Source organism: Budorcas taxicolor, chromosome 15 (assembly GCF_023091745.1).
Source record: "Budorcas taxicolor isolate Tak-1 chromosome 15, Takin1.1, whole genome shotgun sequence".
Lineage (NCBI taxonomy): Eukaryota > Metazoa > Chordata > Mammalia > Artiodactyla > Bovidae > Budorcas > Budorcas taxicolor.
This window is the reverse complement of record NC_068924.1, coordinates 43,263,584-43,277,682: the sequence shown is the minus strand read 5'-3', so window position 1 is coordinate 43,277,682 and position 14,099 is coordinate 43,263,584. Positions and strand designations below refer to the sequence as shown.

The 14,099-nt window shown below is 54.9% G+C and overlaps 1 protein-coding gene across 1 annotated transcript in view; it reads right to left on the bottom strand.

Moving 5' to 3' along the window:
* The window catches only part of DENND2B (DENN domain containing 2B), a 121,265-nt gene that overhangs the window by 6,437 nt on the left and 100,729 nt on the right, over positions 1-14,099 (bottom strand). Inside the window, exons 7-14 of the mRNA XM_052652240.1 lie at positions 13,902-13,998; positions 13,214-13,258; positions 12,048-12,232; positions 10,729-10,838; positions 10,466-10,535; positions 7,489-7,566; positions 6,831-6,971; positions 3,170-3,318 (exon numbers count right to left, since the gene is read on the bottom strand). Coding sequence (XP_052508200.1) covers positions 3,170-3,318; positions 6,831-6,971; positions 7,489-7,566; positions 10,466-10,535; positions 10,729-10,838; positions 12,048-12,232; positions 13,214-13,258; positions 13,902-13,998 — 875 coding nt within the window. The remainder of the gene's footprint in view (positions 1-3,169; positions 3,319-6,830; positions 6,972-7,488; positions 7,567-10,465; positions 10,536-10,728; positions 10,839-12,047; positions 12,233-13,213; positions 13,259-13,901; positions 13,999-14,099) is intronic.

Here is a 14,099-nt window from a genome sequence, read left to right as displayed (position 1 = left end):
AGTTTTCCTGTCTCCCAGTCCCGTGTCACGCTTGCCGTTCCCTACTCCCCTAACTGGAGAAAGCGGGCTGCCTGAGTGAGGCTGGCACCGTTCTCACCCGCTTCTGTCTTTCCTCTCAGGCTCCAAAAAGAGGCCAGACTTCTCAGTGCGTCAGCCCTCTCTTGGCCTAGAGGGGACTCCAGGCCTCCAGCACTGTATGACAGGGCTGGCCAGAAGGCATAGAAGTGAGTGCTGAGGGCTAGTATGGGCCACCAGTAACCACAGGAGACACACCTGGCCTGAACCATCTACCCGTCAGGAGAGGAGTCAGGAACACGCCCCTCAGGGCCATATCACCAATGAGACAGTGGCCCAGAGTCCTTCTCAAGCCTGCCTTTCCCACCCTGTCTCTCTGCATCTATTGGTCCCACCTACTAGCTATGAAGGCCCTGGGCTCTACCCGACTGGCTCCAACAGGGATTGTCATCCTTTCATGACTAATGACCACCAGTCAGAGAACATGGTTCCAATCCATGACAGAAACAAACCCTCTTTTCTAGAAGGACCTCTGGATGTTCACAAGTTTTTTGACAGCCAGTGACTTGCTTGGCTGTCCTGCCACCCCAGGGACAACTAAAATACGGCTGGGTCCTGAGGCAGAGACAGAGGTATCCTGGCCCTGAGAGGTTTTCCTTGGGGACAGCACTCCCCAAACCCCAAGCGGAGCCACCTGAAAAAGATCTAAAAAAGGGCCATCGCAGGGTCAAAGGAAACACTGATCTCCACAATGCCTTCCAGTGGGGCCTGGGGCTTGGAAGGCAGAAGGCTTGTACAACCCTTAGGCTTGATCACTGCAGAGCTTGTGTGTGTGCATGTGCACACACACACACACACCCCCTCCCACTAACACAGACATCAGAACTAGGCCAGAGGGACCAAGGACTTGTGGACAACCTAAAATGTGAGCAACGGAACAAGAGCTGGCTGGACTCCAGCCCTGTGTGCCCTTACTGGGCTGCCTACTCTGCCCTCTCCAGTCAGAGGCAGACCCCGAGCAGGGACGGCATCTTTTCTAGACCCAGGATTGGCAGGACTTGAACACCAAACCAGGCCAGAACAGGACCCTGGGGTATTTTCCTCCAGGAACGGTCCAGGAATGTGTTCAGAGGCAGCTGCAGCCAGAGGAAACAATCACTGTATTCACAGCCCTGCTGGAGCCAGGCTGGGGGTGGGGGGCGGTGGCAAAGAGGAGGCAAAGGAGTAAAACCTTCAGGGAAAGAAGCCCTGGGGCCCAGGCTCTGCTAGGGGCATCAAGGTCTGACCAGGCCAGAGCTGCACAGATGGGCAGCAAGGGCTTTGCCGGCAGACAGTGAACACAGATGGCAGAGAGGCAGAGATGGGGCCCCAGGGAGCTTCCATAGCTGGCTAGCTCCAGCAGCCGGCTCGGTCCCCTCACAAGGCCTAATGGACATACATATAACTGTGGTGTACTGAAACACAGAGCTGTGATGGGAAGCGGGGTTCGGGGTAGGGGGAGGTAGTCTTCATTTCTAAACCTGGCTCTCTGAAAAAGCCAGAAGCTCTGGTTTTTCTTCTTGCTCACTTCTCCTGGGCTGAGGGTGGGCCCAAGTTCCTGCCCCAACACCCTGTGAGAGCATTCGGGAGGCCATTTCTCCTGCTTCCTTCATGACCTCCTCTCACACACAAAAGAAAGTGCCCAGGGATCTTGGGCTTACTGGGGGAAAAACCAGGAGGTAGAGTTTTCTGCCCCTCATATCAGCACCTAGCTTATGTTATGGCACATAGCAGATGGCTTAATAAATGCTCTGAAAGACTAAATTAATCCACCACTCTAAAGAAACTACTGCCCCCCTCTGATGACAAAAAAATGCACAGTATGTTGCTGAGATCTCATCCTCTCCCTGCTTGTCCCACCCACTATAATATACTCTTTGCTATGGTCTGAATGTTTGTGTCCCCGCAAACACCCAGTGATATCTGAGGTTCTTAGGTCCTGAGAGTGGAGCCTTCATGAATGGGATCAGGGCTCTTACAAAAAAGACCCCTCAGAGATCCCTCACCCTCTCCCTTCTGCATGGGAGGACACATGTGAGGCCAGCAGCTATGAAGGAGGGAGAGGGCCCTGACCAGTGTGGCCACGCCAGCACCTGGATCCTGGACTTTCAGCCTCCAGAACCGTGAGAAATAAATTTCTATTGTTTATAAGCGACCTAGCCTGTGGTATTTTGTTTATAGCAGCCCAAATGGACTGAGATGATCTTTAAAAAAAACAACAAAACAAAACCCACCTTGGCTGCCTAGGACTCAGCTTCTACCAGAACACCTCATGTCCCATGACATTTCCTCCATCCCCTCCCTGACCACAACCAGATCTTGGCATCTGGAATTCCTCTGCCTCCAAAACCATAAATGCCAACACTTCAGACCAAGACGTGTGATTTACTCAGCTCTTTTCTGGTTCTTCTTCAACCAGCTCCCCTGCCTCAGTGGCAGCTCCGGTCCCTGGACTTCTTTTGCCCTTTCCTAGTCTGGCCAGCCTCCCGACAAGCACCCTCCTCCCCAGCACCCTCAAGGCCCTCACCTCATCCTTAGCAAATCGCCATGTGCCCGCCCTGGGTCACTCCATTCAACTGCCTTCTCCAGGTGACACTCGCTGGACGGCTCAGCACTCCTCATACTACCCCTAGTCAGTGCCCTCACCCCTTTCTCACGGTGGCTCTCCCCAGAGCTCATCACTCTCTTAAAACGCAGCATCCCACAGAGACAGCCTTGTGTCCCCCTCCGGGGGAAATGTGGCTGTCTGCTAGGAGTCTCCTTCCTTTCTTACCTCTCTATACAAATAGGTTTGTACCTATATAATCTTGGCTGCTGCAAAAGAAGCAGCGTCTGTCTTTTTCCCTCCAGCCAAGTCCTCCATCAGGCCCTCATCTCTGCCACCCTGTGTGCGTGCAAGCCCTGCTCCCTCAGTCATCCTCTCTGACCAGGTTTGCTAACCTGTGCTCTCCATTTGGTCCTTCTTTCACCACGCGCGCAGTCGCACCCCCCCCCCACACACACACACACTCCACATACTAACACAGTGGCTGGCATATACTAGGATCCATACACACGCTGCATTAATTAGTGGATATGTCTTCCCCACTTCTTCACCTCGCCTGCTGGGCCCTACCTGAGCTTATCTGCCACAAAAATGACCCGACGCTCCAACAGCAGCGAAGCGAAGATTCGGATGAGCTGACGCACGCTGAGGCAGGTAAAAAGGCACTCGAAGTCCACATGCTCCAGCCGGGAGTCCGTGGGCCGCCGCAGCTCTAACACCTGCAGGAGAGCGGCGGGGGAAGGGGGTCCAGGCCGATCAGGTGGGTGCCACTCCCGGGTCCCGCACAAAGCGGCCTGAAGCTCGCTTCCCTCCCCAGTCTCTCTCCCGAGGCCTCCACTCTCCCGCCTGCTACAGAATAAGACCCAGTCTCCTCCTCCACAGTCCTCAGGCCCCAGCCTGCGGGCAGGAGGGCTCATTGCGAATGAGTCAGAGGCTCCAGAAGGGGGTGGCCAGGCTCTGGGGAGCGAGGAGGACAGCTGACCACTCTTACAAACCAGGAGAGTGGGGGAGTCTCCCCGCACGGTCCTCCCTGACCTTTTGCCTGTCTCAGCCCCACGCGGATGGACCCCCACAGCAGATCACGGCCCCCTAGGCGGCTCTGCTCACCCCTCACCCGTCTCTGGAAGGGCAATGCTAGTGTCCCTGTTGCCATGCCCCCTCCCTTTCCGGCAAAGAACTGTTTCCTTCCAGAGGCTCTGTCCTGGCCTCTTTCAGCAAGTCTCATCCCTGTGCCAGGAACAAGGAAAACACTGGGAAATGGCTGGCTATTCCACAGCCTGGCCAGGAAGAGGCCTTCCTTGATTAGGACCAGACCCAGCCATCTTCCCTCCAGTGGGGCGGTAAGAGCACTCCCAAGGTCGGCGATGTGGCACAGAGAGCACTTCCCTGGGGGCAGGCATGAGGGTGGAGGGTGGCAACGACCCTGGCAATGCGAGCAGGCGGAGCTGACGGCGCTCGGGCCAGGCCAAAGCGGCTCCCACCAGGGCCTGCCTGGCCCCCGCCTAGTTCAGGCAGCATGGACACGTAGGCCTCCAGGGCACCAGGAGGGAAAAGGAACTCCCTCTCTCTGCCCTATGGAGTCAGAGCTCTCCCCAAAGGGCTTTAGCCATCATCCCATTTGTTCCTCCTAACTCTGAGCTCAGCGGTCATCCGGGAAACAGCACAAGGGGCACAGGTTGCCCCGAGGATGTGTCTCTTTTCAGAGTGTTTCCACGCTGTCTCTCCAACCCGACGTTGACGTCCCAGAGGTTCAGCATTAGCAGGATGTGGGGGACACTGGAAATGTCAGTGAGGTAGGCTGAAGGAATCCCACACCACCACCACCCCAGAGGCCTCGGCACACCTCCTACTCCCACTCCTACCCCGGAGTCACAGCGAGGCTCCCCTAAGCCTCCCTCCTGAGAGCCTGCATGCAGTTGGCGCTCCATGCCTGGTACCTGAGAGTCTGGACTCTCCAGGGAGTGAGCGTTTACACAGGCAGCTTGGAGGACCTGGGCTTCCTTTCACTCACCACCCCTCAAGGAGATCATAGTTTGCTGGGGCTAAAGGAGCCTGAACAATCAGCCCATGAGCTTGGTGACAGGCCAGGGGAAAGGTGTAACTTACATCTACACAGGAGCCGAGAGGGCTGGGAAGAAGGGTACCCATCCCATCTGGGGTGGGGTGGGGGCAGGGTAGGGGCAGTGGCTCAGAGCATAGGATGCTTAATTTGGTTGCTCAAGGAGATAAGAAGGCAAAAGGAAGCAGTGTTCATGGATGTGAGAGGAGGCTGGTGAGTGGGCCGGGCCCTGTCCTGAAGGACTTGACTCCCAGGTACTGCTGTTGGGCCCTCGGGGCAGGGTCAGAGGTCCTGCCCCTAGGCCACATGCATGAAGCAGAAAGTTCATCCAAGAGAGGATGGGAGAAAAGATGCCACAAGAAAGGCCTTGAATAGTACTTGCCACTCCCAGCAAACCCAGTGCTTCTCTGGTCAGACCCTCTCCGCTGCCTATAACAATGAATACATTTATTTCTCGCTCTCCTCAAACCCAGCACCCACCTCTCACTCTCAGAGGACAACCTTCTTTCCCATTTGGAGAAAACTGAAGCCGTCAGATGAGAATCCAGGATCTATAAGTCGTGGCCCTTCCCTGCCATCACACCAGAGAGGACCCCCTCTCCTGTCTCCCCACAGAGCCCACTGCCCACCCCCAGTCTCACTGACCCCTCCCTCTGCTGCTGTCTTAACCTCTCTCTCCTTCTCTGGGCCCTTCCCACCAGCACACAGACGACCACCTTCAACAAACTGGCTCCACGTTACCGTTCAATCACTGCCCATTCCTCCCCACAGCCAAGCTTCTGGAAAGCTATCTCTGCACGCCATATCCCCTTCTCAACCCCAACTTCTTAACTCTGTCCAGTCAGGCTTCTCGGCCTCCTGACCACCCGAGTTTCTGAATTCTGTCTTGTCAAGGCAGCCCGCCACACCTGGTCCAGACCTCATCTCATCTCTCCTTCCTTCCTGAGAGGCCCCTTCCTTGGCTCCTGTCGCTGCTGCCCTACTGCAGGTCCTCTAAGTGCCGGAGGCCCTCAGGACTTTCTCCTCCTCCCCGTCTACACTCTCTGCTAATGTGCACAAAATCAGCTCTTCCTCCTCACAGACCTGCCCTCCCTCAGGTGCTCCACTGACTACCCTGTTGCTCAAGCCAGAAAGCTGCGAATCAGCCTTAAAGTTTCCCTAACACTATTCCCCATTTCCAGCCACTGCAAAGTGGCTATTGATCCTGGTTCTAAAGTACATCTCAAATCCATCTTCCTCCTCCATCTTTCCATCCACACCTTAATCCAAGCTCCACTCATCTCTTGCCTATACGCCTGCAACAATACCCAAGCCGGTCTCCCTCTTTTCATCCCAGGCCACTATCGACACAGCAGCCAGACTGGGCTTTTAAAATCATTATCTCAGATCCTAGAACCCAGCTTGAGATACTTTCCAAAACCCTGAATTTGGCCTACAGCACACTGTGACCGGGCCCTGCGGTTTCTCCACCCTGCTCACTCCCTTTCTCAACCATCTTGGCCTTCTCCAGTTCCTTGACAAGCATACACACTTTCCCACCTTCTGCCTTTGGGTGCTGTCCCTCTACCCGGCATAATCCTTTCCCACACACATCCTTCTCTTTCAGTCTCCCTCTCCTCACTTCATCCACGTGACTCCACTCACCCTGGGTCCCTAAGAAAAGGTCACCTTCCTCAGAGGAGGCCTCCCCTGGCCCTTAGTCTGAAGGAGACGTCCTGTCACACACACTCCCCCGTCCTGTCACTTGGCACCTGACACTCTGGGGAGTTACCTGTTTCTATGGGCAAGTATTTATTTAACACTGGTCTCTTCCACTTGACCGTGAACTCCACAAGCACTCAGCTGTACCCCGCTCTAACTGTACGACTCTGCCCCGAGGTCCGCAGGAACCCTGACCGTGAGACAGCACATATTCCATAAACATCTGATGAGTGAAGAAGAGGCACCTGCAGTTTAGTCCAGACAGGTTAGGGAAGGCCCTGGGAGTTGCAGAGAGGTGAGCGACAATCACAGTTCCGTCACTCACTTTCTCAGTCCCTGTGGGTTAGGTGTACAAACGTGCTGAGCAAGGCAGGGGCCATGTTCCACACCCTGGAGACTGAGCCGTGGGCTCGCAGGTCCCACCCCAGCCTCAGTCCGTGACCTGAGAGAGGAGGCAGCAGAAATCCCTACCTCGTTGCCAGCCCCTGGCAGGAAGGTCTTCACTTTGATGGTCTTCCCTGGGGCGGGGAAGGGTGATTCCATGAGACTTCTCATGAAGGGATAGACCAGAGCAGCGGAGATCCCACGCCGGCGCTCCACCTCATCGAGGACCTGTGCCCACCGCCAGCAGCCCAAAGAGGAAGGCGGTCAGGGCACTGCCCTTCCCTACCTCCTGGGCAAGGAAGAGGGCACTCTGGCATCTGACTGGTCTGGGACAAAAGCTGGGAGCTAGGAGCTTCACACCCCACCCTTCCCAGGTCCTGGCCACTGTGAGGGCTGTGCTCCCTATTTCTTGCTTCAGACCCCAAGAGTGAGTAGCTGGGCAAAGGAAACACCTCTTGAGAGTGGAGTTCCTGGGCACTTGGCTTCCCCCAGGGTCTCTGTCCCCGAGGACTCGGCTTGCCCACAGCCCAGGGTGGGATGTGACGTGAGCAGACGCTGCCGTGCAGGAGCTGGTGGACGGGGAGGGAGTCAGACAGCCCGCCTGCACTTGCCCTTGCATTCTCGCCTTCTCTCACTCTCTCTCACACACACACATGTGGTTTTCTCATCTAAACCGCCTGTAGATACTCCTGTGGGAGCTGTCAGATGGGGGAAGGGGGCAGGAAGTAAGCCAGAGCCCTCTTACCTTAGAAAACAAGCCGAAGCAGCCAAGGCGGCTGATGACACAGTACACCTCTGGCAACCGAGGCCCTTTCCCGCTTGGCTGGGCCAGGACAAGGAGAGAGACACAGACACAGAGAACATGTGGTTACTACACCTGGCTCCTTTTCCTTAGGATCTGAGGACCAAGCACCTCTCTTCTAGTGAAGATCTCTCTTCTAGTGAAAGAAGACTCCAGGCCTCTTCTGAACACCTACTCAACCAGGCCCTCAAAGGAAAGGCGGCCACTCTTTGGGGGTCAGCTTCAGCCTCTTCTGGGCCTTCCAGCCCAAGGTGCCAGGCTGCTGCCAAGTGCTACACAGGCTCTGCCCTTCCTCCCAGAGGACCCCGGTGGGGGCTGGCAAAGATGAAGAGGTGTGGCAGAGGCTATAGGGTGATCTGTGGATTTACATCCCCAAGTCCCCAGGAGCCTGCTGGGAAGGACAGGGGCTTGTGTACATTCTTAGGAATGAGCCAGGCGGTCTTCTGCCCCCACCGGAGACATTCTGCAACACATTCCTATTCTCAGTTGCACTTCTCTCCCTTTCTGGATCATCCTCATTCTAGAAAAGCAAACTGACACTAGATAAAGCAAGCAAACTACCATTTATTGAATGTTTACCGTATCTGAGTCCTGGGCCTGGAACTTTCCAAAAACTTGTTAGCTAGGCATTATTATTCCCATTTTATGGATGAGGAAACTGGGTTCAAAATTAGTAAGCCATCACCCAAGGTCAGATATTTAGAAGTCATGGAACCAGGAGTCTGTTTCTGCCTCTGCGTGTGTAACCTCTTTGCTGTTACCTCTGAAGTAAGCTGGCTTCTGACAGAAACAAAAGAAAAGAAACACAAAGATACTGGACAGAGGCCTGTACAGAGCAGAGGAGAACAGAGTCGTAGAGGGATCTGAAAGGTAGGTAGCTGGAGGAGAGGTGGGCCAAGAACTCCCCAGGCCTGGAGCCCCCAGTGCAGGCTGGAGGGAGTCCACAGGAGCCGGCTCCTCCAGCCAGTGGCTGGCAGGGCTCTGTGGCTGTTTCTGGCTCGGAGGCCCGGAGGGCCTGGCCAGGCTGGGTGGGGAGGGAGCAGAGCAGCAGGTGCTGGCCCCTCATGCAGGCCGCTAAGCAAATGCAGATGGGGCTATTTCAGTCTCCAAACCTGCTGGCCACACGTCACAGATCTAAAGAGAAGGCAGAATCTGTTTTTGTCCATATTAGGCCTGAAACTCACTCCTCTCTTTTTCCCTCTCCCCCGCCTCCCCTAAAACCCCAAGTGATTAAATCAAGTATGTGGGATTTGGGTTAGAATCGTTGTGTCCAATCTGTAGGAATGCCGAGCGAGTGCCAGCCCCCTTGGCAGGGGCCCAGCCCAGGCCCTCTCTGAGCGCGCCAGGACAAACACGCTCTTCCCTGGGGGCGGCAGGCCCACTGCAAAGGAGCAACTCTGCTCCATCTCTGCTCCTGCTAAAGCAGCCTTCGCAACGGGCCCCTCCAGGTCCAGGTGAACCTGCCTGGCTCCGCACCTGGCCTTTGTACTGCTCCACATTCCCTTGGCCCCACTCACAGGCATTCTATAGCCAAGTATTCCTCTCCCTGGACTACCCTGGGGGGTCATCTAGGAGTTCCAGACTTGGGGTTTCAGAGCTTGCAGTCAACCTGGCTCTAGCTCTCACTGGCTGTATGACCCTGGGCAAGTCATTCCACATCTGAGTCTCAGTTTCCTAATCTACAGAACAGATATAACAATGCCTCATGGTATTATGAGGAATAAAGAAAATGACATGCCTGGAACATAAAATGGATCCCAAATAATAGTTCATTCCCCTTGTCCAGGCTTCTACATTGAAAATCCTACCTTCTCTATTAAAGCACCTAACCCACCCTCGCACTCTCAGTTGCTCAGTCATGTCCGACTATTTGCAACCCCATGGACTATACCCCACCAGGCTCCTCTGTCCATGGAATTCTCCAGGCAGAATACTGAAGTGGGTTGCCATTTCCTTCTCCAGGGGATCTTCCCAACCCAGAGATCGAACCCGGTCTTCCTGCATTGCAGGCAGATTCTTTACTGTCTGAGCCACCAGGGAAGCCCTGAAGTTCCTCGAAAATAGGATCCAGGTCTAACTCATTTTTATGCACCTTCAGCATCTTGCCTAACCCTCAGTAGGTGTGTGGTACATGTTTTTGAATGAACGAATGAATGAGCCTGAATCCTTCATTTGGGGTCCCTGCTATATACCACCTTTGCCTAAGATCCCCATCATCTGCCCCTTCTCCCACTAAGGCCCAGGAACCTTGAAACACTGTCAATAGCCCAAGCCAACAACATCCCTGGTGAGCCCCAGGGGAGCGTGTGACAGGACTTTGTTTGCCCCAGTCTATTTCCCAGGACTAATGGGAGGAGGGATCGGGTGGTGCTTCTCTACGACATGTCCTATGTTTTTAAAACCCTTCCTTAAGCTCAAGGCATCTCTCCTAGAATCCCATAGGAAGTTACCGCTCTGTCCCTGTTCGGCCTCCAGTCCTACCAGATCAAGTGCAGGACACACATCGGGCTGGCCAGGGGTTGGGGTGAGGAATATTGTCCTCCACCCCAGTATGATGCACCCACACACACACTGCTGTGCTGATGTGATCCTGCAACCCAGGATTAACAATCTGAGCTCAAAAGCCCAAAGAAAATGAATGAAAAGAAAAAGTATAGAAGAGCTAAAAACATATGGCATCCCAATAGAAAGTGATCTAATCTCTTCCCTTATTATAGGTTATCTCAGATCCTGGGGCCCGATCAAAGTGGCCACTTTAAGTCCTGCCATCCCAGGAGGGCTGTGTGTGTGTGTGTGACAGTGGCCTCCGGGACTATACAAGGCAGCAGAACAGAAGAGTTTCTACAAGCTCAAGTTAAAGGAGAGCACACACATACAAACTCTGTGGCCTAGTCCCTCAGGACCGAATGGCCCTACTTACCAGTAAGCGCCTGCAGTAACCAAAGCGTCTGCTGCCATCTTCCCCAGTCAACATGAAAGAGAACGTCTCGCTGGAACAGGGAGAAGTCTGGCATCAGGGAAGTACACAGGACCCAGGAAACAGCCCCTAAGAAGAAGGGCTGCCATCCCAGGGAGGGGGTGAAGGACCAAGCTGCTGTAGGAGAGGAGGCTGGGACTAGAGTGGGCCCAGCCAGCTGCCCGCTGTGACAGGGGTGGAGGAGATTCTGCCAGGTCGGGCCTCACCTGCTGTACTCTGACACAGGGAGCCAGTCCTTGGCATCAGGGAAGCAAAACTGGGGAATGGCCTTGAGCCTCTCCTCTGCCTCCCGCATTTGCTTGGTGGGTCGGTCCAGCTGCAAGGAAGAGGGATATGGGGAGAAACAGATCAGAGAAGACATGGAAGCTGGGGATGGTGGGGGTAGCTGAGAAATATACCCCCCATCCCCAGCCTCGAGAGTCCTAGGTGGCGTTCTACCAACTGGCATGCTTCTCAGCACCCTTGACCCCACTCACAATTTTTACAGAGAGGTCTGGGTGTGGGATGAGTCATCATTCATTCATTCATTCAATATATGCCAAACCAGCACTTTCTACGTGGCGCCTGGCACTGTGCCACGTGCTGGACTACCAAGAGACCACAAAGCGGATGGCGTCCCTGTCCTGTGCATTCTGGCCAGCAGAGTGAGGTAATCAACAACACAGTCTCAGAGGGGCCACAGGAAATAAACAGGGTGATGCGACAGAGAGAACTGGGTGGAGCGGGCTACTTTAGAGTATCTAGAAAGATCTGGAGGAGGTACTATTTGAGCAGAGAATGAGAAAGAGCCAGTAGCCAAATGAAGAGCTGGAAAAAAGAAGATTCCGGGCAATGACAGAGACAAAGGGCTTGAGTGTTACAGGAACTGAAAGGAGGCCAGGCAGCTGGGCTGGCTGGGGATGAGCAGGGAAGGACTGGTAAGAGCTCAGGGAGGCGGGGGAAATGTGGAGAGGATGCTGATGGGTACACGGTTTCTTTGGGGAGTGATGAAAATGTTCTAAAATTGGTCAGATAACTGTGAATATACTAAAAGTTATTGAATGGTATGCTTTAAACAGGTGGATTAAATAGTATCTCTTTAATTTAACAGATTAAATTGTATCTCAGTGAGGTGAGGTGAAGGTGAAGTCACTCAGTCGTGTCCGACTCTTTGCGACCCCATGGACTGTAGCCTACCAAGCTCTTCCATCCATGGGATTTTCCAGGCAAGAGTACTGGAGTGGGTTGCCATTTCCTTCTTCAAAAAGTGGTTCAAAAAGAGACGGAAGATAGAAGTAGTAGCTGGGGGCCCTTCCTCAGGACCTTCGAAGTCCTGTACACAACGTGGATCTAATTTTAGCCACACTGGGGGCTGTTCTCTATGCCCTCATCCTTCCGAATACTCGCTGGCCCAAACCCACCACTTCTCCTCCCTCCTGGCTCCAGGGAGCCACACTCAGGACTGGGGCAGTGAGGTGGGTCGCTATGGCAGAACAGGATGGGCCAGGCGGAAAAGCAGAGGCCAGGAAGGAGGGAGGGGTCGCACCTTGGGAAACTGGTAGGAGACCTCGGGGAGGTAGGTGTTCCGGGAGGGCTTCTTCTTGAGGGACACCACCACGAAGTACTCGAACAGCTCCCGCTCCTGCCACTCCAGCAGCTCCAGCTCCAGGGTCCGGTAGCTGGGCGCACGCTTCAGCATGGACTGGATGTGGACCAGGCGCTGTGTGTGGGCTGGGGGCGGGCCACACATCAGGACAAGACCCCGCATCAGCCCCCGCCCCGCCTCACACTCAGGGCTCCATCCCAGTGGGTCACCTCTAAGTGCAGAAGCCTAGCCTGACAGCCTGACCCCCCGAGCTCTGGGCGAGACTTGGCAGGAGCAAGATGTCTGTCTGTCTGCCCTGACACAGGGAGCTACTGGTCTGGGCCTCCCGGAGCCTCTGGAGGCCGAGCTGGGACCAGTAAGACTCCCTGAGCCAGGCAAACCCAGGGAGGCGTCAACACACCCCTGGGCCAACAGGGCAAGAATATACGAACATCCACGAAGCCTTCATCCTAGGGCCCCTAGCAACCTTCGTGGACTTGGACCCTTCCCTCTGTCCCCAGGCCCAAACTCCACCTGCCCACATGCCTGGGGATGAAAGGAGAAGGGAAGGAGGGAGCTCCCAATATCGATACTTAATCATCTAGGAAGGTCTAAGCAGGGTTTCTCGGTAGAGAAAGAAGAGAGATTTGTCCAAGGCCCCTAGAATGTGAAGGTCCCAGAAACTTTCCAGGGAGGTGGCAGCTCTCCTCTTTAGGCAGAGGGAAGATGAGTGGCCTCAGGGAGGGCCTCCCAAGCACCAGGTTCCTCAGACTTCAGCACATTTCTCACAAGCAGAAGAGGAACCGGGAACACATCTCTGACCCTCCAGACTCACAACACTTACCAGGCAAACCTAGATGGACAATGAATGGCTTACGAAAGGAGGGGCAGGGTCACCAGCCTTAAATCTGGAAAAGGGGAGATGTCTGAATTTAAGCTCGCAGGCCCAAGCTCCGTGATAGAAGGAATGGACTCCCCTAGAGCTCCTTGCTCTGTTGGCCTCGTATCCTGCCTGCCGATACCCTTCCCAACTGGGCCACCTTGGGACGCTGGGACAGCAAAGGCTGATAGATACCCTTCCACCAGGGCTGGGAAGGGGTCCCTGCTCTCTAGGAGCCACGTCTCACCTTTGAACCTGTCGTCAGAGTCGCTCTCGCTCTCGCTATTTTCATCTGGAAAAGTCAGAGCAGAGTGCAGGCTGGCTGAGCTGCTGCCCCATGGTAAATGTCTTCTGTGCACCCACCCCCGACCCCCTCCCTACTCCCCCCACTCACCCCGGGCCCAGCTCATGAGGGATGGACCTCATCTGGGCTCCAATGGGCCACCGGCCAGGCACTGCATGGCCCAGGGCCAGTGTCCCTCAGAGCTCAGCCTGCAGGTGTTAATCTATACACAAACTCCTATCCATCCAGTCCTGATATGGGAGAAGCTGAGGGCCGAAGCTGGAGGCTGAGCCAGCAGAGAGGCCTGTGGGCCTGGAACACAAGGGTCCTGCCTCCAGGAGGCCAAGATTCAAAATGGGAAACAGACCACAGTGCTCAGTAAGTCTGGCCTTTTCCTTTGGCCGGACACAGATTCCCACTCCGACCTCCCCCCTACACAGGCCTCACAGCCCAGAGTCTCAACTAACTGTTCCCAGGGCTTTCTTCTCCCTTTGGCCCTCCCCTCCTGTGTGGCCACTTTTTGGCATGGCTCTACCCTCCTAGAAGGCAAGTTGGCCCATGGAAGGAGAAACTGAGACTAGTCCTTGCATCTTCCCACTTCTAATGCCCAGGGGCCCCAGGAACATGAGCCAGCTAGGGTGTCCAGGCCTACCTCTCAGTGATGATGTCTCAATGCTGGACATAGACAGCTTTTTTAACCTCTTCTTTCCCCTCTTGGCATTGTAGATGGAGTTAATTCTTTGGACAAGCTGGGTGAGAAAAGCAGGGAGGGTGAGGTAACCCTAACGCCATCTGCCCCTGCTCCTAAAAAGGCTGCTGATTTACAGAGGCCATCTGTCCCCCTGCTGGT